The sequence below is a fragment of the Balaenoptera ricei genome, chromosome 1 (genome assembly GCF_028023285.1).
Source record: "Balaenoptera ricei isolate mBalRic1 chromosome 1, mBalRic1.hap2, whole genome shotgun sequence".
NCBI classification, from domain to species: Eukaryota; Metazoa; Chordata; class Mammalia; order Artiodactyla; family Balaenopteridae; genus Balaenoptera; species Balaenoptera ricei.
This window is the reverse complement of record NC_082639.1, coordinates 26,239,065-26,264,904: the sequence shown is the minus strand read 5'-3', so window position 1 is coordinate 26,264,904 and position 25,840 is coordinate 26,239,065. Positions and strand designations below refer to the sequence as shown.

Sequence of the window (25,840 nt, the reverse complement as noted above, 5' to 3'; positions counted from 1 at the left end):
AATGGGGAGTGACTGCTAGTGGATATGGGGTTTCTTTTTGAGGTAATGAACATGTTCTAGAATTAGGTAGTGGTGATGGTTGCACAAACTCTGTGAATATACTAAAAACCACTGAATTCTACACTTTGAAAGGGTGAATTTTAAGGCATGTGAATTATATCTCAATTTTTTTTTAATTGCAGAAGAAGAATCTTTAGGGTCACCAGTAGCAGCTGGGGGAACTCTAAAATCTGAACTCCTTTGCTAAGCGGCTCACACACCCCAGTTGCATAGCTTGAGACCCTAGCAATGTGAAGTCCTGAAGAGAACTGCCAGTGTCTGAGGAGACATGAGCATCAGAGCCGTTGGCACTGGATGTGGCAGTAGTCTGTGGCCAACCATGTTCTAACAATTACTGCCTGAATAAGCAAAACCAACCAGCACATATTTGCATTACTCTGATTGCCTTGCTGGCCTGCAAGGAGAGGAAGGGTACGGGGTCTCCTCAGAACCTCCCAGGGACCCACCTCTTTGCTCTTTATCTTTGGTATGAATTTCCAAAAGCGGTGTCAAATATTCAGTTTTCCCCACTTTGGGCCGGGACTTAAGCTGGCTGTTGGGTTCACACAGAAGCCCCTCACCAGCCATGAGCTGCAGCCCCGGTGCCACACGGAGACAACCATGACCCCGACCCCAGCCCCTGACAGCTCCCCCTTCCTCATGAAGCCAGGCATGGAAGCTTGTGAAGACGAGAGCGATGAGTCAGGAAGCTGGGTGGCAGTGGGAGGTGCCCACACTGCAGCGGGTCAGGACCGAAGCAGAGGGCATGGGGTTATCATAGTAGGGTGGGGAAGTCCTGGCCTCACGCAGGCTGCTTCGTGGATTGAACCGCCGGGTTCCACTGGCGTATTAAACAACCTAAATATTTATTCACTTCATATTTACAAAGGTGGGAAGGAGACCAAGGGAGACCCCAAGAACACCCCCATACCTGGCTGAGCGGGCCCCTGGCGCTGCAGAGGAGGCAGACACAGCTGGAAGGGACAGGATTTATGTTGCATACTTGAATTACAGGGAGCGTAAGACTGTTCCTATTTACAGGGCAGAAACACTGCAGGGGGAGCGCGGGGCCGGCAGAGCGAGCGCCGGAGTCCTGGCCAGAGGGTGCTCCCGATTGCCACCTTCCCCTCCGCTCCCAGAGGCATCTCTGCGGCCCCGCTGGGGTTCTCCGGGGGGGGAGTGGGGGGATGGGCCCCACTCACATGATGCTCGCCGGGGTGAAGACAGGGCCCATGCACAAGGTGTCTGTGATCTCCCAGCCACAGGACAGAGGCTTGCACGTGCCCTCGGCGTCCTCGCCCTGTTCTGCAGGCAGCAGCTGCCCTCGCAGGGCTTCCCTGCAAGTGAGAGGGGGTCCCTGGAGGCAGCCAGCACGGGGCCCACAGGCCAGGAACTCCTGATGGCCACTGCACTGGAAGACCTGGCGCCACTGGGGCCGCAGAACCCAGGGGCAGGGGCGGGGGAAGGCCTGCCGCCCCTTCTTCCTCCGCTGCTCCCTTCTCCCCATAGTCTACCCCCACAAGGGAGAGGAACCCACATTCACTGATATGCCCACTATTGTGCCAGGCACTTTACTTACAGTATCTAGTATCCTCCCAAAACCCTGTAAGGGTGACATTATCGTCCCCATTTTACTCTGAGGAAATTGAGACTCAGAAGTTACCTGCCCAAGGTCACATCTTCTACCCTAGAAGGTGGTAGAACTAGGACTCAACCCAACGCTCACTTCAGTGCCCACATTCTTCATATCCCAAGCTTAGTACTTTAAAAAAATCATCCGCCTCCCCTCAAAAACTCTACAGGCTGTTTCTCCTACATCCCCATGCTAATAAACGGCTCCTGCTCTTGCCACAGGTTGTCTTCTTCCCACAGCCAGTAGATCCCTGCTGAGCCTAGTTCCTGAGCATCCTCAACGGTACCTGCTGCTCTCCGTTCCCGCTGAGACCACCATCTCTAGCCGGGAAAGTGCAGTCTCCCTGATCTGCTCTTGCCCCCTCTGGACAATTCTGACCCAGGTTCACTTCCCAAAATGCAAACCCCTGCTCTTGAGTCGCCAGCAGTTTCCCTCCACTCTCAGGCCCCACAAGATCTGGCCCCTGCCAGCCTCTCCCATCACACACAACAGGGCTGCCTGGTTGCCGGCCACAGCGCCATCTTCTGGGCTCACGTCTCATCCTAGGCCTGTGCACATCCGGCCTCTGCCTGCATCATCAACCGTTCGCTGAGTCCCACAGCCCAGTGTACTCCTTCATAGCAACAAGGGTTCAATGCCTGCTTCCCTGACATTCCTCCAGCTATAGCAGGGTAGGGAATACGTCTGAGTTACTCACTGCCTCGTGGCCCCAACAGCAGGCTGGCACATGGTAAACACTTGGTGAGGAGGGGTGGACGCCGGGTAGGAGGACAGGGAAAGAGCACTGGCTTCAGCATCAAGAGGCCTGGGGGTAGGGGCAGCATGACAGCCTGTCCTTTACTTCTGCCAAGTTCTGCTTCCCCACAAAACCCTCCCTCTTCCATCTACATCTTCCCTTTTCTCCCTTCATGCTTCCAGCCTATTCCAGTCCCCCACCTGCAGGAAGGCCTCCCTCTTTGCCGATATGTGCAATTCAGCAGCAAATCAGTAGTCAGTATCTTTGCAGAGTCCAGTCAGGCCGTTCCCTTCCAGGTGGGAGGTCCTCTGGGCCAAGCACCCTCTGTCTGAGCCTCTGTCTCCTTATCTTTCAAAATGGGTTTTGAAAGATAAGTTTCTTAGAACCCCTCACTGGCTCCCTACTGCCTTCAAGATCAAGTCCAACCTGGGCCTCCATGGTCCTTCTTGATCCATTCTTCCCCACAGGCCACTCCAACCAGCCAGAGCTACTAAAAATTCTTTGGATGGACTAGACTCTGAAGCCCCTACCCCTTCTGGCCCAGACCACCCTCCTGTCAGCTCGCCTGGCCCTCCATACCCATCAGGCCTCCTGAGAAGCAGCCCTGACCACCCTCCCCAGCCCGCTGGCCCTCCCTCCCTAGTGACCTTGGCACTCTCTATGCCAGGGTCTGTGTATGCCGGTCCGCACCTTGGCTCACCACGTTCTCAGATGCTCTTTTACCCCCAGGACCCAGCACAGAGCCAGACTCTAAAGTAGGACGTTTTGATGAGGCCCCTTTAATATGGGGAATTTTTTGACATGGCCATTTCAATACATCAAAATTTTGTGTTCCTAAGTAATGAGTGCATCTGACTCCCTGCAACCTCATCCAACTGTGTTTGCTGGTGATGGTGCCAGGATGGGATAAGGAAGTCTGTGTGATTATTGTTTTTTGACTTTGGTTTTTTAGGCCTTGTCAAAACACCCCTGATGTCAAAATGGTGGCATCAGCCTATCCTGTGCCCCTGCAGGGAGTAGAAACAACAGGTTTGTTGACTGGATAAATGACATGCAACTTTGATACTGAGCCCCGTCAGGCCTGGCATTTAGTAGCACTGTTCCGGCGGGGGTGGGGGGGTGCAGGGAAGAGGCTCAGGAACCCAGCATGTCCCTGGGGACACAGGCTGCACTCATTCCTGAGGGCCCAGCATAAAAGCCCCTCCCAACTGCCCCAGCCCCCAAAGAGGGGGCCTCTTCATCACCGGCCAGCTGTGCGACCTCAAGCAAGTGACCTCTGTTTGAGTGGGTAAAAGGAAATCGTCAAAAGGTGCCTAATGCAGGGCCTGACAGAAAGTTTCAACAAATGTGAATTTCTTTCCATCTGGCCTCACTGGATCCCACTGCTGGCCTGGCGTGGGCAAGCTCAGTGAGCAGGAGAGTCTTTGTCTTTCCCGGGTCACAAAGCAGCCACCCAAGTGATCAGCTCTACCTACATCTGCCCTTGTCTTCCCTGAATCCACCCAGTAGTTAGAGTGGTCTTTCAGGCTTCGAACCAGTCCCTGCTTGCTGCTGCTCAAAGCTCTCAACTTGCCTTCAAGGCCCTTCCCAGATCCAGCCCTGCTCCTTCTCCAGCCCCAACCAACCTCGTGTAGTTTCCTGAAGTTATGCTCGCTCCCTGTTCCTTCTGCCTGGAACCCCCTTCCCGCCCCTCCTGCCACCTAACTCCCACTTGTCCACCAGGCTTTGGCTTCATCCTTCCTTCCTCAGGGAGGTAGATCTGGGCCTTGGGATGGGGGTGGGGCTCTAAGCCTCCAGAGCCTGCCCCCCTCCCTCCAGCACTGCATTATCAGGAGTGTCTGTCTGCTTCTGTGTCTCTCACGGGACTCTGAGCTCCTCAAGGGAAGCTCAGTCTCATTCACGGCCACAGCCAAGCACAGGCCTCACTTGGAATCAGCAGCCAAGAGCTACTTGTCACATTGGGTTACACAGGAGCAGGGACCCAAACCTGGGGTTCCCCTCATTGCTTCTGCCCAGGCTGCTCCCTTCTCCCCCCACTCCATTTCCCAGCAGGGCCCCCTTACCAGGCCACCCGGGACATGGCATAGGTGATGCGGCAGGTCTGGGCGCCCCCGAGGAGGGAACCCATGCCCACGGTGTAGGCGCCCATGTTCTCAAACACCAGCCAGTCCCCTACATGTAGTTGCGGCAGCCACAGGCCCTCAGCTATGCAGTCACAGCCATCGACCACTGGGCCCCATAGGCTGCTGCTGTACAGGGGCTGCTCCATGGATGGTTTCTGCAGGAGAGAGGGATGACAACGGTCAGCTTTCCTGGGCATACGTGCACAGCCTGAGCACCCCCTCCCTCCGAAGCCTGCATGGCTCCCAGAGCCAATAAAATAAAGACTTGATGGGCCTCCGAGCCTGCAGTTAAGGCCCTCCCACTTCTCTGCATTCATTGCTTCCTACACTCTTGAAGCCACAGTGCCTGGTCTTACATCCAGGCTCCAATACTTGCTAGCTGTGTGACCTTGGGCAAGATACTTTATCCCTCTGTGCCTCAGTTTGCTCATTTGTAAAATGGGAATAATAATAGTACCTACCTCACAGGGCTACTGAAAGGATAAATGAGTATAGGTAGAGCACGTAGAACAGTGTCTGGCACATGGCAAGGGCCCAGTAAGTTATCACTATCTTTATTATTGTTGGTGTTGCTGTCAGCTCCCGGCATTGGCCTTCACTGGTGTGTCTGCCACTTTCCAGACCCTGGGTGGGTCCCCCCCTCTGCAGCCCTTCCCCCTCCCTCAAATCAGAGATTGTCCTCTGGGCCCAGCCCTGGGGCTCCTTCTTCTATGCAGGCCTCCACGATCCCCTCCTTCCATGCCAGGCCTGGTAACAGGAGCCAGAAGCACACCAGTGCGTTAGACCCTCCCTCCCTCTCTCCCTCGGGCTGTCAGTCTGGTGAGGAAGATGGGCCTCCCACAGACAGTCACAGGGTGACCTGCCAGAGGTCTCAGAGGACCTCACAGGGTAGACAGAATTACTCCCATTTCAGGGAAACTAAGGTTCTGAGAGGTTAAGCGACTTACCCAAAGACACAACTAACAATGACATAAAATTTTTATTTTTTTTTAAGTGACTTTCAAATCCAGGAAAGAAATCTGTAACATAGGCCATTTGCAGACAACCAAGATATCAGTGCAGTTTGTCACAGTGTAGGGATCCTGCCAGGCAGGCCCTAGAGGAGGAGTCATGACTGAAAGATGGACAGCAGCGAATCCTGGCTGAATCGTGCCCTTGAAAGCCCCTCGTTCCAGTTAGTCCAGCTGCTCTGGGCTCCCCAGGTAAACTCTGCTTCCCTTCCCCCACCCCCAGCCATCCCCATGCTATTCCCTGAGGCTCCAAACCTACCAACTCCTAATTTTCCTTTAGATCTCAGCTTCCTCATGGAAGCTTTCCTAAGGCTCCCCAAGCTTTGTCGTCATAGCATGTACTATGATTTATAATTAGATATTTATGAAATGTATCACCCAGGCCTGTCTTCCCTGTCAGACTATAATTTCCATGAGTCCAGAGATCACGACAGTCTTGTTTACCCCCATCTCCTCCAAGCCTAGCAGTCTGGCATACAGTAGGTGCTTTTGTCTATAATATTTCTTAAGTGAATGAATGAATAAATGAATAGGGAATACATGAGTGATGAGAAAGAGGAAGAGCCAAAAAGAAAGAAAAAGAAGGTACGAATGGAAGCCATCAAAGAGCCTAGAAGGAGGCAGCGGAGGAAACCAATGGAAGATGAAGGAAAGGTGTTTCAGTACCTCAGCCAGGAGCAGGAATGGGTCAGACTGAGAAGAGTCATGGGTGCCATAAGCAGAAATAATACTCATAGTTGACAAAAAGTTAATGCATAAGCCATTGTCTCATTAATAAAGAAAAACATGCACGTTTTAAAAATCAAACATGAGAAATATCCTATACTCATTAATTCATTCAATAGGTACTTATTAAGCACCTACTATATGCCAGGCTCTGATCTAGGAGCTGCGGATGCATCAGTGAACACACACACAAAAAAAGTTCCTGTGCTCATGAAGCTCACATTCTAGGAAAGCGAGACAAACCAATACATCCTTGTTCATATAACTTAACAAGCTTGTTCACAAGCTTCTTGTTAATGAGTAAAATTCATCTTAGTTGCTCTGAATTATTTCCCTTAGCTCCAGTTGTTAAAAAACAATAAGCTAGGGACTTCCCTGGTGGCACAGTGGTTAAGAATCCACCCGCCAATGCAGGGGACACGGGTTCGAGCCCTGGTCCGGGAAGATCCCACATGCCGCAGAGCAACTAAGCCCGTGTGCCACAACTACTGAGCCTGCGCTCTAGAGCCTGCGAGCCACAACTACTGAGCCCGCATGCCACAACTACTGAAGCCCGCGCACCTAGAGCCTGTGCTCCACAACAAGAGAAGCCACCGCAACGAGAAGCCCATGCACCACAACAAAGAGTAGCCCCTGCTCGCCCACGCGCAGCAATGAAGACCAAACGCAGCCAAATAAATAAATAATTTTAAAAAAATTAAAACAAAAAACCAAAAAAACAATAAGCTAACTTTTAAAGAATTGTGAGAGGAAATGCTATATAATTGTATCCATGAGGATCCTTAAGAAACTAGGTTCCAAAGATTCTTCCACAATAAAATAAAAAGAAAAGGAACCCTTGAGTTATAATCAGAGTTCTCTCACTTCTTAGTAGTGGTATAAATTAAAAATGGGTGGGAAAGAAAGATTTTAAAACTTCACAGGAAATAATGCAGTTATCATTTAAAACCTTTAAAAAAAAAAGGAATCAAAAAAGGAATATGCAAAATAAATGTTCCAAAAGCATGTGGGGACAGGCTTGTAAGTCTCAGCTCTGTTTATGAGTCAGAAAACTGAATGGAAATGGACAGGCACCTGTAAAATATAAGATGCCCAGTCTGCTACTAGGGTCCCCTCTGAGAGAGAGGGCAGGGGGTTCCTACTTTACAAAGCATGCCCACCACTACTTCACACCTCATCTGGGAGGCAGTTGCAATTCCCATGTTACAGATGAGAAAACTCAGAAGAAGTGATCTGCTCCAGGTTCTGGAGGGGGTTAGCAGCAGAACTCCAGGTGGTCCCAGACAAGGTGCCTCCTAGCTGCACCTGAATGGCTGCTTTCCTCAAAGAGGCCCAATAGGTGAGCAGATCCACAGATGAAACAAGGTGAAACATTTAGAATGGCACATGGCTCTGATGGAATCCCTAAATAGTTCCCCAACCTTTAAAGAATAAATCAGTTAACTCCTATACTGCATAAAGTGTACAGAAATATTTTCAAAGGGAAAAAAAATGGGATGAGCAAGGGCTGCACACAAAAAGGAAAAAGAGGAAACAGAATAAAAGCCTATGATCAAAATCTCACTCGTGAACATACAGGCAAAAATCCAAAATGAGGGGCTTCCCTGGTGGCGCAGTGGTTGAGAGTCTGCCTGCCAATGCAGGGGACACGGGTTCGAGCCCTTGTCTGGGAAGATCCCACATGCCGCGGAGCAACTAAGCCCGTGCGCCACAACTACTGAGCCTGCGCGTCTGGAGCCTGTGCTCTGCAACAAGAGAGGCCGCGACAGTGAGAGGCCCACGCACCGCGATGAAGAGTGGCCCCCGCTTCCCACAAATAGAGAAAGCCCTCGCACAGAAACGAAGACCCAACACAGCCAAAAGTAAATAAATAAATAATTTTATTAAAAAAAAAAAAACATCCAAAATGAATCCTTAGCTAATCAAATCCACACTCATATTCAAAGAATCACTTTCAATGATCAGATAATTTGTCTCTAAATGGAAGGCAGGGATGATATGAGCAAGGCAATCACTGGCTTCATCATAATATGGAAAATATAGATCAACAATTCAAATTTAATTTTCCCAATACATGTCGACATGGCGTTCAATAGCCTATAGCATCTCTTCTTGATTAAAACTACAGACAAAACTAAACCCCACAATGACGAGAAACTATTTAAAATAAGGAGCCAACTCTAACTTAATGGAGATACACTAGAATGGCTTCATTTCAGAACTAGAAGCAACCTTAGTAATTAAAGTTAAGCCCCCTCATTTTCCAGATGAAGAAATGAGAGAAACAGGGCCCAGAGAGGTTAAGTAATTTGCCTAATGTTACTCAGCTACTATATGGCAGAGCCAGGACTCAGACCCACATCTTCTGACTCCAAGTCTGAAGCTTTCTGTCATCATTTCTATTTTATATAGCATGAGAAATGCTGGCAATAGCTAGCAGGGAAAAAAGAAACAATATAGAGAAAATGAAGAAATAAAATACCACATTGCAGATAACACTTGCCCACCAGGAAAACAAAGGGGAGAGAGGTAGTTACTAGAGGAGCTCAGTGAGTTTCAGCATGCAAGCCAGTGTCTCAGCTCAAACACACAGGGGACCGTCTTCACTCACAACAGTAATGAAAGCATTACTAAACTCAGGGATGTACTTGGGCCACAATAATACTTATTCAAAGAAAATAATAAAACCTTAAAAGGAGAGATAAAATACAAGAGCTCTACCCTCTCCTAGCTAGAAAAGCTTAGTAAAGCAAAAAAGAGAATTCTCTCCAATGTAATAGGTAGATTAAATATGCTACGACTAATTAAAACTCCCAGGCTATTTTTCTAAACGTTAGAAACAATATGACAAAAAATAAATATGAGGCTATCACAGAATATTAATAAGTAGCAGTGACAGACTCAATTTTTTGTTATATGTTTAATTCATACAAAAGGACATTTGTATCATGTGTAAAATAAAAAGAATAATGATAAAATGAATATCTGTGTGCCCACTGCCCAGCTAAATAAATAGAACATTTCCTCTATCTTTGAAATCCCAATGACATGTCCCTTCCCAAACCCCTCCAGAGGTAACCATTATCCTGAATTTTGTTTTCATTATTCTTTTGCTTTACTTTCTTTTCCATGAGTATACCTAACCCTAAACAATTTAGAATTTGATTTTGCACTTTTTTAAATGTATATGATTGGAAATATAGGGTATGTAATCTCTGCAACTTGCTTTTTTGTTTATTTGAAACTTACATTCCCAAGATTCATCCAACTGATGCATGTAGATATAATTCACAATAAGCTGCATAGAATTCATTGTATGGAATACACTGTAATTTATTTAATTATTACCCAGCATCAAGACAACATTAAGGTTGTTTCCAACGTTTTGTATTATATAAATTGCTCCTGTGAACATTCTGACATCTCTTCAAATACACATGCCCAGAGTTTCTATGCACTATATACCTACGAACTTGCTGGGAGAGTATACACATGTCTAACTTTACCTAAATAATGCCAACTTGTTTCCCAAAGTAGAAATACCAACTCCACCTAGCCAGTATCTAAGAGATCCAACTCTCTATATGCCACCAACACTTGATATTGTCATGCTTTTAATTTTTTTCTAATCTAGTTGGTAGAAGATGTATCTTGTTTTACTTTTACTTTGCGTTTCCTTGATTACCAATGAGGTTGAGCACCTTTGCATTTTCTATTTGGCTTTCCTCTTCTGTGAACTGCCTGTTAAAGTCTTTTGCCCCTATTTCTATTGCTTTCTGCTTCACTTTTTTCCCCTTATTTTCGTAAGATTCTTATTTGTCTCTGTTTCCTTTTTAAGAATCCTTCATATATTCTGTCTACTAATCCCTTATCAATTATATATGTGTTTCAGTATTTTTCTCCCACTTTATGATTGCCTCCTTCCTTTCACTAACAGATGAGCAGAAGCTCTTCATTTTAATGTAGACAAATATCAGTCTTTTCCTTTTTGGTTTTAAAGATATTCTTCACTGTTTTTTCCTATTTCAAGGCCAAACTGATACTCTCCTATATTGGTCTCTGGAATTGATATATATGTATGGTGTAAGATAGGGATCCAGTTTCATTTTTTGCATATGGACAATCAGGTGGTCTAGCATCATATATTAAACAATTCCCAACGATATGCTTTGCAAGTGCTGTCAAAATCAAGTTTCCAGATATATGTGGATCTTTTTTGTGCTCTCAACTATGTTTTGCTGGTCTATGTTTTTATGCCACTCTCCAAACCAAACTATTTTAATAAACTTCTACTATTTTAGTGGTTACTCTAGGCATTTACATTTTAACATGCATACCTAACATAAAGTCTAAAATTAATCGATATCTTTACCTTCTGCTCAAACAATTCAAAATCTTAGAAGACCAACTTGGTCACTCTGCCTCCCAACTTACATTCTATTGCTATCCAGTGTTTTAGTCTATCTCGTTTGTGACAGAGGCTGCTAGTTGCCTACCCCCAGCTATTCCAATCTTCAATGTTTGCTGGGCACATGTCCACCTAAAATAAAGACTGTACTTCTCAACTTCCCTTGCAGGTAGTTATGGCCATAAGATAAAAAACATAAGTACTTTCAGGAAATTTCCTTGAAAGACAACTGGCAGAGGGACTTCTCTTATTTCCTATAATGGCTGGAGCTTCAAATTGCACCTACCAAGATTGGGGCAACACCTAGAAACAGGTACAACTGAAAGCCATATGGTTCCATGTGAATATGAAACCACTATACCAGCTCTGAATTGCCTGCATCCAGACAGTTACATAAGAGTAAAATAAACTTCAGTGTCTTGTTCTAGTCACGTAATTGTTGGTGGTGGTGGTGCTGGTACCAGTCAGTGATCCTTTAAATACACCCGCATATTTACATACCTTTGCTCATCATTCCTTCCTGCAACTCAGACCATCCATCTGGATAATTTTCCTTATGTCTGAAATATATCCTTTAGAATTTCCTTTAGTGAAGATCTATCTCTCAGTATTTGCTTGTCAGAAAATGCCTATGTTTCATACTCATTCTTGAAAAACAATTTTGCTGGATATAAAATTCTAGGTTGATAGATTGAAGCTGCTATTCCACTATCTTCTGCCTTCCATTGTTACAGGAGAAAAATAAGCTGTAAGTCTAATTAACATTCTTCTACAGGTATTCTTCTATCTGTCTCATTTCTCTCACTAGTTTTATGATCTTCTCCTTATCTTTGGTATTCAGTTTCACTAATATGTTGTCTAGGTATGGATTTATTTTTAGGTAACATACTTGGAATTTGTTGGATTTCCCAAATCTAAGAATAAGTGTTCCTCTCTTTCATTTTATTAACTCTCTGCCAGCTATTAATTTTTTTAATTTTAATTTATTTATTTTGCCTCTCAGCTCCAAATCCACCCTTCTTTGCCCTGGTTTGTGATGCTGGAGTAAGACATTTCTTCTTTACTATCCATCTCTATGTTAGGCTTTGTCAATAGAAGTTGCTGGAAAGACACTGCAAGAACAGATCAGGAAGAAGGGACTTTCCTCCTTTTAGCCTGATGTTTTCTGTGTGGCCACCTCTGGTTCAGGGTATGAGGGTCTGGTTGCATTCACTTCAGTGGCCCCCACAGTTCAACTTTGGCCTGCACAGTCCAACAAGCTTCCCTCCACTCCGCAGCAGGCTGTTTCTGTGATGCAGTTGTGTTGGGAACCCTCTGAAAGCTTCTTTGCCACTGGTAGGCTGCATAGCCACAGCCTCTCTTCAAAGGTTTCAATCTCAGCCTTGGAGGGAGAAGCCCTCCTCTAAGTTTCTTCCTTTTTCACTCTCCCCTACCAGGGGTGGTAACTGCTTTTATCCTTTTTAGTAATTAACCATCTTTAAAGTTAGCAATTCTTTATATTAAAATTCCTCTGTTCAAATTACTTGTCTCGTTTCTGTATCCTGATACAATCTCTTCCTGAAACTATGATTAGACATTATGCCTTCTCATTCTACCACTTCCTTTGCCTTTCTTATTTTCTTTTCTATCTCTTTTTGTGCTACATTTGCATAGTTTCTTCAGCTCTATCTTCCCATTCCCTAATTCTCTCTTCAACTGTCTCTAATATCTTTCTTACCCTGTGCATAATTTCAATTTTCATATATTTCATTTCTAGAAGGTCTATTTAGTCCTTTTAAAAATCTGCTAGTTCATGTTTTTATATTTGCTTACTTTTGGGTCATATTTTCCATTTCTTATTTCTTTAAACATTGTAAATATTTTTATTTTTAGCATCTGATAATTCCAGTACATGTAGTAATTGCAGGTTTGAATCTGCTGTCTATTGCTTCTGCTGGTTTCCCCTCATGGTGACTTGTTTCTTTGTGTTTTGTGATTTTTTATTGTGATCTCATGTACCTTGGAACTTTATCTGTGAGAATTTTTAAAAGCCTAGGTTGAGGAGTCCTCCTCCAGAGAGAATTTGTGTTTGCTTCTGCAAGATAAAATGAATTCTAGGCTTGAGGTTTTTCAGACCACACAGTTAATATGAATTTGGGCAACAAACCCAAGAAAAGGCCAGCTTGTGGTTTCAAATTCTCATTTTTTTGCTCTCTTCCAACTACTAATAAGATCAAAACAGACAAGTTTTCTTGCTGTCCTCCTCTGTGGGAGTTTTTCCTAATATTCTCTTACACTAATGATTATGTACTTTTTCAGGGTTCCCAGCTTTATGTGAGGGATCCTATCATATTCTCTATCTTGACTAGTCCCTAGGAACACACACAACTATGAAAACTGAAGATCAGTGCTAAAAGGATTCAGTATACACCTTCCAGAGAGAAAGCCAGTTTCAGAGTTAGGTTTTCTCTCTGGATTAATTAATTCACTCAACACATATTTGAATAGTCACTGTTGTATGTGCTTGGGACACACTAGTGAACAAAATAGACAAAGATCCTTGTCCTCATGGAGTTTATAGTCTAGCAGGAGGGAGGAAAACAAAATAAAGAAGTTATATACTGTGTTATAAAGTAATTAAAAAACAACAGACCAGGTGGGGGGTACAGGTGTAATATTAAATAAGGTGTAAGGTGTCAGGGTAGGCCTCCTTTAGGGCAAGGACCTAAAGGAGGTGAGGAGTGAACCAGTGTGGTACCTAGAAGAGAAGTGATCCAGGCAGAGGGGAAAGCTGGTGCAAAGATGCTGAGGCAGGAACATGCTGGGTGAGTTCAAGGAACTGCAAGGAGGCTGGTATGATTAGAGTCGGGTGAGCAAGGCGAAGAGGGTGGGGGAGGTGGTCAGAGAGGAAACAGGGTCAGATCACAAAGGGCTGCGGGAGCTATTGTAAGGGCTCTGGCTTTAATATGGAGTGAGGCAGGAGCCAAAGAAGGGTTTTAGGTAGAAAAGAGACATGATTTGACTTACATTTAAAAAGGATCCCTCAGGCTGGTGAGTTGACTGGCTTTTACTCTAAGTGAAATGGAGATTCCTACTTTCACTTATTTTTTGACCTCTGAAGATTCCCTGCTATCTCTAAGTCAGGACACAGTTTTCTTTGTTGTCAGTGGGGAGGCTGTTTGGAGTATCTAGTCTACCACATTGCTGGAAATAGAAGGCACCCTACCAGTTTTCTAAACATAGCACAAAGCTGTTGTCAAAAGAATTGGATAAAAACTAGAGATCATTGAAAAAAAAATGAAATTAATGTACAGTATGGCAAAGCAGAAATAAAACAAAAAAGGGTTAGAAATCATTACTTAAGAATTTTTAAGACAAGAACTAACCAGGTCGCAGCCGAGACCGTTATGGCCACTGCCGCCCTAAGGAGGATGAGGGGAGCCCAGCAAGCGAAACTGCGGCCGAGGCCAGCCATCCAGGTCCCCGGAGGGCTGGTGCTGCCGCTGGTCCTGGCACTTCTGCTTGCGTCCGCCACCACGTCCAGTGCTCTATCACAGACTGATTCACTGAGCCAGACTGTACTCAAGACACATGTTTCTACTCCAAATACGAATGCTTTAACAAATGAAAACCAAACCAAACCTTCTATTTCCCAAATCAGCACCACTCTCCCTCCCACAACTAGTACAGAAAAAAGTGGAGTGGCATCTCTGTCCCCTCATCCCTCGCCTACTACTTCTCTGTCCCAAGAGGAAGCTGATAACAATGAAGATCCTAGCACAGAGGAGGAGGATCTTCTCACACTGAATAGTTCTCCGTCCACTGCCAAAGACACTCTGGACAATGGAGGTTATGGAGAACCAGACTACGACTGGACCACCAGCCCCCGGGACGATGAGTCCAATGAGGCCTTGGAAGAAAACAGGAGCTATATGGAAATTGAACAGTCAGTGAGACCTTTTAAGACCCCACCCTCAAATATAGAAGAAGATAGCCATTTCTTTTTCCATCTTATTTCTTTTGCTTTTTGTATTGCTGTTGTTTATATTACATATCACAACAAAAGGAAGATTTTCCTTCTGGTTCAAAGCAGGAAATGGCATGATGGTCTTTGTTCCAAAACAGTGGAATATCATCGTCTAGACCAGAATGTTAATGAGGCAATGCCTTCTCTGAAGATTACCAATGATTATATATTTTAAAGCACTGTGATTTGCGTTTGCTTATTATGTAATTTTATTTGCTTGACTTTTTATATGATATTGTGCAGATGTTCACCATTGGCAGTTAGTACTTAAATGAGAGGTGGGCCTCTCTTTATTTTGCCTTGGTGCTTTGGAAGTTAAGTATCATGAACAAGGAGTATATAATTTTTTTATCTACATTTTTAGAGTTGAATTCAATCAGGTGTCCAAAATGTGGAGCTAAGCATTACCTGTTTTTATTGTTTTAGATTTCTTTATTGTGCTTTTTCTGGAAGTGTTAGTAATGCTACTTTTAAAAGATCCCAAACTTACAATTAAATTCTAACACATTTGATACTGCTGACTCAGATTCTCTTTCTGCCATCCAAATACTGTTTCTTAAGCACACATTTCTTTGTGCTGTCAAACTGTATCTATGTATGTAAGGATGTATGTAATAATGCTTTATATATAAGTAACATTTTTTTCTTCCAGAAAAATTGCTTTGGATATTTTTGGATAACTTATACATAATTTATTATTGCTCATTCGGACCACAATTTTAAGTAACACATTAATAAATTTGTCTAGAAATTCTGGCAGTAGAGACTCTGCAGTTTGCAGTGGACATAAATAAAATGTTATAGAGAGCATTTTTTGGTTTGAATTACTGAATTAAATTTAGAGGTAGAAATTGTCATAAAATTTTAAATACGTGAATAATTGCTTTTACTTAGCAACTGATTGTAGCATGGGTTTCTCCAAGCTTTCAAGCTAGGGGCAGAGTTTAAAATTATACCATATTTGTTCACTTGTTTATTTTTTTATAGTAAGTTTGAATAAATTTTAGGGGCCATGTCACTTAAATAATATTGTATCTAAGTCTTTCAAATTAAAATTATACCTGAATGAAGTTGTTTGTATACATGAAGGATATATGTGTACGCTGACTCTTTCTCCCCCTGTATTTGTTTTGTTTTCTTGTTCTTTTTTAATAGAAACTGGAAATTATTTACTGTATTTAATTTTAGCCTGTCTTTCTATCATAAGGAGTTGATCAATATGTAAATATGTGATTTGAAACCTGGTTGACTTCTTACAAGTGTCACGACAACTTTTTAGAAAACATAACCCCTAATATATGTTAAACACCACTCACAAAGCCCGGATGAGCCAGTGGGCATGCGGTTTGTGTAGAGATGGAAGAGGCAGGGCAGTCCATTGTTGCTCTCGGGTGGACAATTTACTGTTATAATAAGGAAGGGAAGCAGAGTGGAAATACACCTGAACTGATTTATTGTAGTAATTTTTTTCATATCTGAAATTGTATTATTTAATATTTTGAATAAGATTTTAAAAAATAAATGGCAAAGATATAAAAAAATAAAAAATAAAAAGAACTAACCAGATCCAGACCTGACAAGTACTACTGCAATATATTCCATACGGATTCACACTTTTTAAACCATAAATAATTAGAATAAAATACAATGACAAGTAAGAAAGCCCAATCTTGGCAAGGGGGGTGTCTCTGTACAGAGTGGGGCAACTAGAGCCTGTACCCTGAATTTTGCTTCCCAACATTCTCGTAAAACTCCCATGGTACTTGCCCCCTCTGGGTCCCTCCCCACACCTAACTATACCTTACATTTATGAAGTGCTAATACCCATTTATTGAATTGCATCTTTATACCCTAAATATATGTCATTTTAGACCACTCAGTGGACATTTAAAATGTTTATAAATAAAGAGTCCACCTAACATATCAGTAAAGAAAACCATGTCTCATAGTATATACTTTTTTTTAAGTTAAAAACAATGTGCACTATGACACTTAAAAAAAAAAAAACAGGAATGAAAGTAAATTTTAACAATAGTTGTCTCTGAATGGTGGGATTAGTGGGTTATTTTATTTTACTGTTTGTGCTAAATTTTTCTCCAATAAATGTTCTATTTGTTATATATATACACCATATATATGGTAATCTATAACCTGCAGAGAAGTTAGAGACAAATTTCCTTACTATTAATTGCAGCACACTTAGTTAAGATATATGATAGTGTGTTGAAACTTCTATGAAAGAATAACAAAGAATCACAAAACTAAAATAATAAACCATCAGATTAAGAAAAAATATATGTATCAAATATTATATTAAATACATACACACATGCATATGCAGGCTCATCTTCATTTGCAAGAAAAAAAAAACTTTAAGACCTCCCAAATTAGGCGAACAGAAGATATAAAAATATATTGACGGGACTTCCCTGGTGGTGCAGTGGTTAAGAATCCGCCTGCCAATGAAGGGGACACGGGTTCAGTCCCTGGTCTGGGAAGATGCCACATGCCGTGGAGCAACTAAGCCCGTGCGCCACAACTACTGAGCCTGCGCTCTAGAGCCTGCAAGCCACAACTACTGAGACCGTGTGCCACAACTACTGAAGCCCACGTGCCTAGAGCCCATGCTCTGCAACAAGAGAAGTCACCACAATGAGAAGCTCACATGCCGCAATGAAGAGTACCCCCCGCTCGCCGCAACTAGAGAAAGCCCACGCAGCAAGGAAGACCCAACACAGCCAAAAATAAATAGATAAATAAATTTATTTATTTTTTAAAAAAAGGATCACTTAAAAAAAAAAGACATTGACATCAAAGGAAATAAAATAAACCAAAAAAAAAAAAAAGCTTTATCTTCGTCAAAGAAACAAGAATGAAAGAAATATTGAGGTATACCATTTCAGATAAATTAGCCAACAAGAAAAAGGTCATGGACTTCCCTGGTGGCGCAGTGCTTAAGAATCCGCCTGCCAATGCAGGGGACATGGGTTCGATCCCTGGTCCAGGAAGATCCCACATGCCATGAAACAACCAAGCCCATGTGCCACAACTACTGAGCCTGCACTCTACAGCTCGCAAGCCACAGCTACCGAGCCCACGCACCACAACTACTGAAGCCCGCGTGCCCTAGAGCCCACGCGCTGCAACTACTGAGCCTGCGTGCTGCAACTACTGAAGCCTGCATGCCTAGAGCCTGTGCTCCACAACAAGAGAAGCCACCACAATGAGAAGCCTGCACACTGCAGCGAAGAGTAGCCCCTGCTCGCCACAACTAGAGAAAGCCCACACAGCAACAAAGACCCAACACAGCCAAAAAATTTTTTAATTTTTTAAATAAAAAGAAAAAATAGAAAAAAGAAAATGGTCACAGCATGTAATGCTGGTGAGCTTATTGGGAAATGGTACAAATGGTAACAATACATATTGGTCCAAGCTTTGAGGAAAACAATCTGACAATATGTATCAAGAGGCATAAAAATGCTCAAATCATTTTACCCGGTAGTCCTATTTCAGAGATGGGGGTGGGGGAAGGGGAAGCTGGGGCGAAGTGAGAGAAGCACTGACATATACACACTACCAAATGTAAAATAGATATCTAGTGGGAAGCAGCCGCATAGCACAGGGAGATGAGCTCGGTGCTTTGCGACGACCTAGAGGGGTGGGATAGGGAGAGTGGGAGGGAAGCTCAAGACGGAGGGGACATGGGGATGTATGTATGCATATGGCTGATTCACTTTATTGTACAACAGAAACTAACACAGCATTGTGAAGCAATTATACTCCAATAAAGATGTATAAAAAAAGAAAATAGTTTTTAAGAGGGAATATACTTTAAGCATGTGCATTGAGCCAGCATACAAAGAGACTAACAAAGAGCATTCTAGGCAGAGGGAGTACTCATAGAAACATGAATAAGAATAACCAAAAATCAGCAATGCCCAAATGCCCAATGATGGCGAGATTTTACAAGGAGGCGGTGATTTTATAGAGAGGCCATCCTTTTATAGGAAAGTATCAATAGTCAAGAGCTTGTTCTTTGGCAGCAGACAGGTAATCAAAGATGAATAAGACATGAACTCTGCCCTCAAGGGTCCACAGTTTATTCCTTTATCAACTGTGTGACTTTTGAGTCAGTTGCTTCACCACCCTATGCCTCAGTTTTCTCATCTGTAAAATCAACTATAAAAACCATTTATGGGGGCTTCCCTGGTGGCGCAGTGGTTGAGAATCTGCCTGCCAATGCAGGGGACACGGGTTCGAGCCCTGGTCTGGGAAGATCCCACATGCCGCGGAGCAACTAGGCCCGTGCACCACAACTACTGAGCCTGCGCGTCTGGAGCCTGTGCTCCGCAACAAGAGAGGCCGCGACAGTGAGAGGCCCGCGCACCGCGATGAAGAGTGGCCCCCGCTCGCCACAACTAGAGAAAGCCCTCGCACAGAAACGAAGACCCAACACAGCCAAAAAATTAATTAATTCATTCATTAATTTTTTAAAAAAACCATTTATGACGGGAGATCTGAACACCAACTAGATGACAGGGGATACTATGGAACTGCTCATTTTTCAGTTTGGTGATGTTACTGTGTTCTTTTTTTAAGTCCTTATCTTTTAGTGACAACTACTAAAATATTTTTGAAAAAACATCAATAACATTTGTTCTGTAGTTTTTGTACTTTTCTCATGACACTGTTGTAGTTTGTGTACTACTCTCTCTCTCTCACACACACACACACACACACACACACGTGTGTTTCTACCCAGCGGGATTGTATTTCCAAGACACAGGCAATTCTTCCTCACCTACTGTCTTCTGCAGACCTCGGCACAATGCCTTGCATGTGGAGGGTACTCAAATATTTGTTGAATTTTTAAAAAGTAAAAGAAAAGAAACAAAAAGGAGTCATGCATATTCCAATGATGAGAAGAAAACCCTGAACCAAGGATTATGTTTAATATGAGTTTTTCTACCTGAGGTCCAAAAACAAAGTGCCTGGGCATGAAGAGCAGGGTACAAAGCTGCCATCCTGGCTAGTGAGGGGCACCTTCCTTGGGGAAGAAAGTACAGATACCCCTGGCCAGGCTGGGTCCCTCTGACACACTCCCAGCACAACTGTAGCTAACTATGTGTGCTGTCACCTACACGGTGTCTGTCTCCACGGCCACACCGGGGGCCCCACCCTGGGTATGGTCACGTGGCAGGACTCCTAAGTGGTTGACAGCCTGAAGAAGAAACCTCAGCACCCACCAGAGGAGGAGCAGCACAGACCACAGAGAGGGTCAGTAACATCCTGGAGCCCAAGTCAGGAACACCAACTAGAGACTGATCAGCCAGAGCGCCTGGAGCAGGTATGGGGCTGGGCTGGCACTACAGCCCCGCTTACTCGTCTGCGGAGCTGATGAAGGGAATGGGGAGAGGGCCAGGGACGGCCTGCCACAGAAAGAAGGGAGCGGAACCAGGACTGGGAGGGGGACTGGAAGGGAGAGTAACCGGGAAGCAGCTGCTGCCTGCTGTGTAGCCCGGGGCTTGGCTGGCCTAGGCCTGGTGCTTCCTCTGTGTGGTAGGATGTGGGAGACCACAGGAATGCAGGCAATGCTAGTGCATCACCGTAGAAAACTGAATTCCTGAGCACGTCGTGAAGGCTTACTCAGACAAGGCAGCTATGGAATGAATATCCATTGAGTCGCGGGTGGGGGCGCCTGGAGGAGAGAGGGGTTCCCTCTGCCAGCAGTAGAGGAGGGGCAGGAAGAGCTACAAAGAGGAGCTAACATCTGATTGCCTCTGGAAAAACTAGTCAGCATGGAAACGGAAAGAAAAACAAAAACACATATTGAAAGCTCACGATGGTCTAGGTGCTAGTTAGGCACTTAAGCTTCCTTCCCAAAGCAAGACCACAGAAAGGCCTGGAGATGTGAAAATCTTACAAGTGTGTCTGATTTTCTTTCCCCTCTTAACAACACCCGCTAAAGCTGCCAGAGGCCCTGGGCTGGATCCTGCAGGCTAGAAGGAATGTTCTGTCTATTCCTATTCCCTTGTTAACATGGAAAACTCATTAAAGATGAATTTTTACTTCTAGGAATTTACCCCAGAGCAGTGATCAGAGATGGATGTCAAGATAGACCGACAAAGCTCAAAAACAGGAAACCAAATGGACAATCACTAGAGTTAGATTGGCTAAAATATTACGTAGTCATCAAGAAGCGTGTTGTCAAAGATTGGTTAATGGCAATGCAAAGAGCTACACCCCATATTAAGTGGGAAAAAAATCAGGTTACAAATTGATATGATCCCAACTTTATGGGAAAAAAGTATAATACATTTTTTAAAAGATTGAAAAGAAATCTAATGTTCAAAGAGTCTATCTCTGTGGTGGAATTATGGGTGATAACGTTCTTCATTCTTATTGTCTGTTTTCCACAATGAATGTGTTACTTTTTAAAAATTAGATAACAATACACACACACAAATGTTATTTAAATGCACCCACCCAATTGAAAACAGGCCCAGTGGGGTAGGCTTACCTTCTGCAGGATGGGGGTAGGGCAGGTGTTGTCAAACAGGACTGAGTTGAAGATTCCATACTCGCCCTCACCGAGTTGGTACAGGATGGTCTTGGGGGCGGAACCGTTTTCCTCTGCAGGGAGGGGAGGGGAGCGGGAGGGGGGGGGAGGGGAGGGGGCGGGGCGGCACAAGCAGCACATGAGGGGTTGGAACAATGGCGGGCTCAGCAAGGGGACAAGCTACTGAAGCAAGAGGGCTGCCCCTTCCTCGGCTATGAGGTGGTCAGCCTCCTCCTGTGAGAGGAGGTTCACCACTGTGTTGGAAACACCTTGCAGCTGAGCAACCCTGCCTAGGACACACTCCCTGCCTGCATCTGAGTGCCTCAATGCCCCAGCAAAGGCAGGAGAGCAGCCCACCCAAACTCAAGACCCCAAGAGGTTAAGCCACCTGCTCAGAGGCACACGATGGGGCAGTGCATGAGCTGGAATGAGAAGCCAGGTCTCCCGGCTGGACTAGAAAGTATAATCCCCCAGATGTGTAAAGGAGGCCAGAATTCCATCCCTACACACACACACACAGAAGACCTTCCACCTGGAGCCCACCACCCCTCTCCGAGGAAGAGCACACTGACCTCAGCCTCTCCTGCCTGGGGGTCCCAGAGCAGAGAAAAAAGCCCCAAGATCAGAGTCAGACCTCTCACTCAAGAGGCTGCTGGGAGGACTGATCTATCTGGAAGGTCAGGGAAGAGCGCTGATGTTGGCAGTGTGGACAGAGGAGCCTTGAGTCAGCCCAGCCTGGACTTGAACCCTGGCACTGCCCCTTATCAGCTGTGTGACCTTGGGCTAGTGACTCAACCTCTCCATGCCTACGTTCTGTCGTCTATAAAGTGGGCTTAGACAAATATAAGTTGTCATTAATTACTTTCAAAATGTTGTGAGAAGCAGTAGGGTGGGTAAGAGCCTGTACTTTGGAGAGAAGACAAACATGGGGTGAAATGCAGGCTTTACCACTTACTAGCAATTAAGCAATTCACTTGTATTCTCTCTGGCTCTCAATTTCTTCATTTGTACAATAGGGTTAAATAAAGCATCTGTTCTCCCTAAGGTTGCTCTGATCTCAATCTTCATAAAATATAAACATGCATAGGGAAAAAAAAGATGCTAAAGAGTGTCCTGGGGTGAGGAGACTTGATTGTAAATTTCCCTAAAGCAAGGACCCATTTTCCAGATCCCCCCACCCCTTAAAATCAGACCCGGCTCAGCCAGCCACTGTCCCTGGCTTTAGGGAAGAATGGGGCTCTGCTGCCCACCTGGCACCTACCCTCCCTGCCAGGCTGTTCCAGAAGAACCTCCTTCTTGGCGATGATGCTGGCTGCCAAGGTGAAGGCCGAGGTCACATAGTAGCGCCCCAGCTTGGCAAGGATGTCCACACCACAGCCCTCCGGGAAGTACAGGTCCAAGGCTGAGTTGACCACAGAAGAAATCTGAGAGGATGGGGGACAATTACATGTTTGAAATGTGGGATTTATGCTGAAGACTTGCTGCAGCTCCAAGTCTATTTCTTGAAAGCCTCTCTGATTTCAGGTTACCCCAGCTGGTAACCACGGACAAGAAGGTAGGCAGAGACAGAGCTGGGTCAAGACCCTCACACTTGTGTAAATCACCCTTCAATGACCCTACAATGGGAAAAGACACTCTTAATCTAACACTTGGTACTCAGATTCCAGAAGCCCTGACGTGGATTTTTCTTTCCTAAATAACCAATATGCTAAATAACACATTTTTTAAATAGAAACTACAGAGAAGGAAAAAGAAGATCAAAGTCACCCCTAATTCTGTTACCCAGATTAACCTAATCAGTGTTAACTTTTTGGAGTAGCTCCTTTAATTCCTTTTTATACAAACCTAAAAACCTGATTTTTTTATTATAAACATGATAGAGCTATAATTATATGTTTTTATAAACGGTTTCACTCAATAAACTGAATGACCTCCCCATGTGTGTAAATGTTTTCACCATAAGAATATACCATAATTTAACCAATCCCTGAGTGCTATATGGATCAAGGAAGTCCACTGGACTTCTGTTATGAAGAATGCTGCAATGCTCATCTTTGAAGCTAATTCTTAGTGTCCATCACGTATTATTTTCTTAAATTCAGTTCCAAGATGTGAGTATTCCAGGACAAGGCACTTACTAAGGAAAAGCGACCCCTAGTGGTTCAAGTCGGGATTGCAATGACACGTTTTTCCTGATTTCACCTTCCAGATGGGAAGGAGACAGACGGACTAGGAGTGGACAGAAGGTTGGCTTTTCCTTCCCCTGCCCACTTGACTTCTCATCAGTCCGCCGGAGGGTGAATAGGGCACACCCAGACCCTCAGAAAGCCTTATGACTTATGCAAATATGGCCTGGTTAAGCCTCAAATAGGTGCATGGACGGAGTCAGGCAGAGCTGGGTACGCAGCCGGCTCTGCCGTGGACTCAGGAAGTGAAGTAACATCTGCAAGCCTCAGTTTGCTCAGCTGTAACACAGGGTTAATAATAAGATAATCCAGGTAAAGCACTAAGCACAGCACATAGCACATGGGACCCACTCACAGTGGGCTTCCTGGGATCATTATAACCCTCCCCGCCCCCATCCCCACCCCCACCAAGCCCAGTGTGACACTTGCGATCCCAGGGTTACCTCTTCGAATCTCACTTTGGCCCCCTCCACTCCAGGGAAGCCGCCGCCAAGGTCCAGGATGTGCATCCTGTGGCCCAGCTCAGCACCCATTTCAAACACAAGCCGGGCGTCTGCGATGGACTGAGCGTAGGCCTGAGGGTCAGGACAGCCATTGCCAATGTGAAAACTGGGAAGGGAGGAAGAGCCTCGGCTTACACACAGGGGCCCAAGTACCACCACCTCAGTCCCAGCCAGGAGCAACCTTGGCCAAGCACACTGGATGCTGTGCCCATTTTCCAGGTGTAGTGACTGTGGGCATAAAAGGTTAAATGGGCTGCCAAGGGCCATGTGGCAAGTGAGGAGTGGACAGGAGACTAGATCCAAGGTCCCTTGGCACTTGGCGCCCCCCCCCATCCCTCCATGCTGCCCCCGGGGCTGAGCCTTCTGGGGTGAGGGCTAGGGCCCCAGATTCAGCCACATCTGATGTACATCTCACTCAGCAGTCTGACATGCTGTGCTTCAGTTTCCCCGTCTATAAAGTGGGGATAAGATCCCACAATTATGGGATAGTGTCCATGAAGCATTTAGCAGAGTGCCTGGCCAACCTAAGTGCAAAAAAAAGGAAAGCTATATTGTTAGGTCATAGTTCTTGCTTCTTCCATATCCCCTACCAGAAAAGAGACAGAGCCAAGGTGGGCCTGGACGACATTTGGCCTCAGGCTGGGAAAACTCCTGCAAAGCCAGGTCCCTCCTGGAACCTCCTGGGACAGGACCTTCTGCAGACTGTGGGGTTGGGGCAGTGGGACACTCCAAACCTTCTTTCCAAAGGGAGGAAGCTCTCAAATGGCAGAATTCTAGGCCCAGGGACAGGCCCTCCTTGGAGACACTGAGGGAGGCCTCACACAGAGTTGATGAAGTCCTGGGAAAGAGGCAGTGGGCAGCGGGCGTGGGTGGTGATGGCGGGGCTCCTGGGCACTCACCTCACACCCACCACCTCTACGTGGTTCCTCTTGGCATCTTCAAGCAGGTGTCTGCAGGATTGCAGCGACACTCCGAACGTGAGGCTCAGGCGGCTCCGGGAGTGGGAGTCATCGGTGGCAATGCACAGAACCATCCTGAGGAGACACGCAGCACCTCTGCGGGGGGCGCCAGGCCTCACCCCCCCACCCCGCCCCCGACCAAGCCTTCTCCAAGTCAAGGGGCGTGAACCCTCACGGCTCAGAGCTACCCAACCCCACAAGCCCCTGGACCCCTTCCTCTACCTGCACAGCCAGTCAGCCTCTGAGTCCTGTCCAGTCCATTCCCTAAATGTCCCTGGGCCCTTCCCTGGGGCCCTGCCTTGGTCCCAACCTCACCAGTTCTCCTCTGGGCAGCCCCACTTCTCCGAATCAGCCTTAACACCAGCCAGGCTTTTCCAACTTCTCTTGTATCGGGGGGACCATTTTTTAAACACAGTCTTATTGAGAACCCTGATATCCCCAATATGTAAAACAGACAAAATGGAAGCTGCTTTGGGTGAACTAGAGTGGCCCGCCATCTGGCTCCCCAGGGTGTCCAGTGACCAGGTAAGAGGCACAGCCTGAGCAAGATGTCCAGCCCTGACCCCTCCCAAAGCCCACGTGCATTGGGGTCCCTGCCCTGTGACAAGCGTCATTCACTTCTCCTTCTCCCCTTGCACATGGTATGTTCCAGCCACACCAAATTTCTGCTTATGCCTCAAATGCCCCATGCTGCTTCTGGCCTCCATGCGTTTGCTCACGCAGTTCACTCTGACACACTGTTTAGGCCCTCCCCAGATGCTGGTCACTCCTCAAGGCCCTCCTTAAATGCCACCTCCTCTGTGAAACTTCCCCAACCACCCCCTCTTGCTTCCTCTGCCATGACTTTGACCTCCGTAGTACCGTGGGCTTTGCTCTGCCTGGCCTGTAATCCATCATTTCTACCTCTGTCCTAGTCAGGCTCTACATCCTGGGTCCAGTCCAGGAGTGCCTG

The 25,840-nt window shown here is 45.5% G+C and overlaps 2 protein-coding genes across 7 annotated transcripts in view; one reads left to right on the top strand and one right to left on the bottom strand.

Moving 5' to 3' along the window:
- Positions 1–763: 763 nt before the first annotated feature.
- The window catches only part of AZIN2 (antizyme inhibitor 2), a 36,999-nt gene continuing 11,922 nt past the window's right edge, over positions 764–25,840 (bottom strand). For 2 of the 6 annotated variants that reach the window (XM_059918460.1, XM_059918469.1), the window contains exons 6-13: positions 24,829–24,963; positions 23,870–24,035; positions 22,502–22,664; positions 21,202–21,314; positions 4,472–4,686; positions 2,370–2,477; positions 1,242–1,376; positions 769–1,013 (exon numbers count right to left, since the gene is read on the bottom strand). In XM_059918460.1, coding sequence (XP_059774443.1) covers positions 842–1,013; positions 1,242–1,376; positions 2,370–2,477; positions 4,472–4,686; positions 21,202–21,314; positions 22,502–22,664; positions 23,870–24,035; positions 24,829–24,963 — 1,207 coding nt within the window. In that variant the 3' untranslated portion in view covers positions 769–841. Of the gene's footprint in view, positions 1,377–2,369; positions 2,478–4,471; positions 4,687–21,201; positions 21,315–22,501; positions 22,665–23,869; positions 24,036–24,828; positions 24,964–25,840 lie in introns of all 6 variants that reach the window. The other 4 variants (XM_059918478.1, XM_059918487.1, XM_059918451.1 and 1 more) reach the window with 3 other exon arrangements.
- On the top strand, positions 14,062–15,207 carry LOC132348792 (keratinocyte-associated transmembrane protein 2-like). Its single transcript, XM_059896685.1, has one exon. The coding sequence runs from the start codon at positions 14,062–14,064 to the stop codon at positions 14,854–14,856; it is 795 nt and encodes a 264-aa protein (XP_059752668.1). The 3' UTR covers positions 14,857–15,207.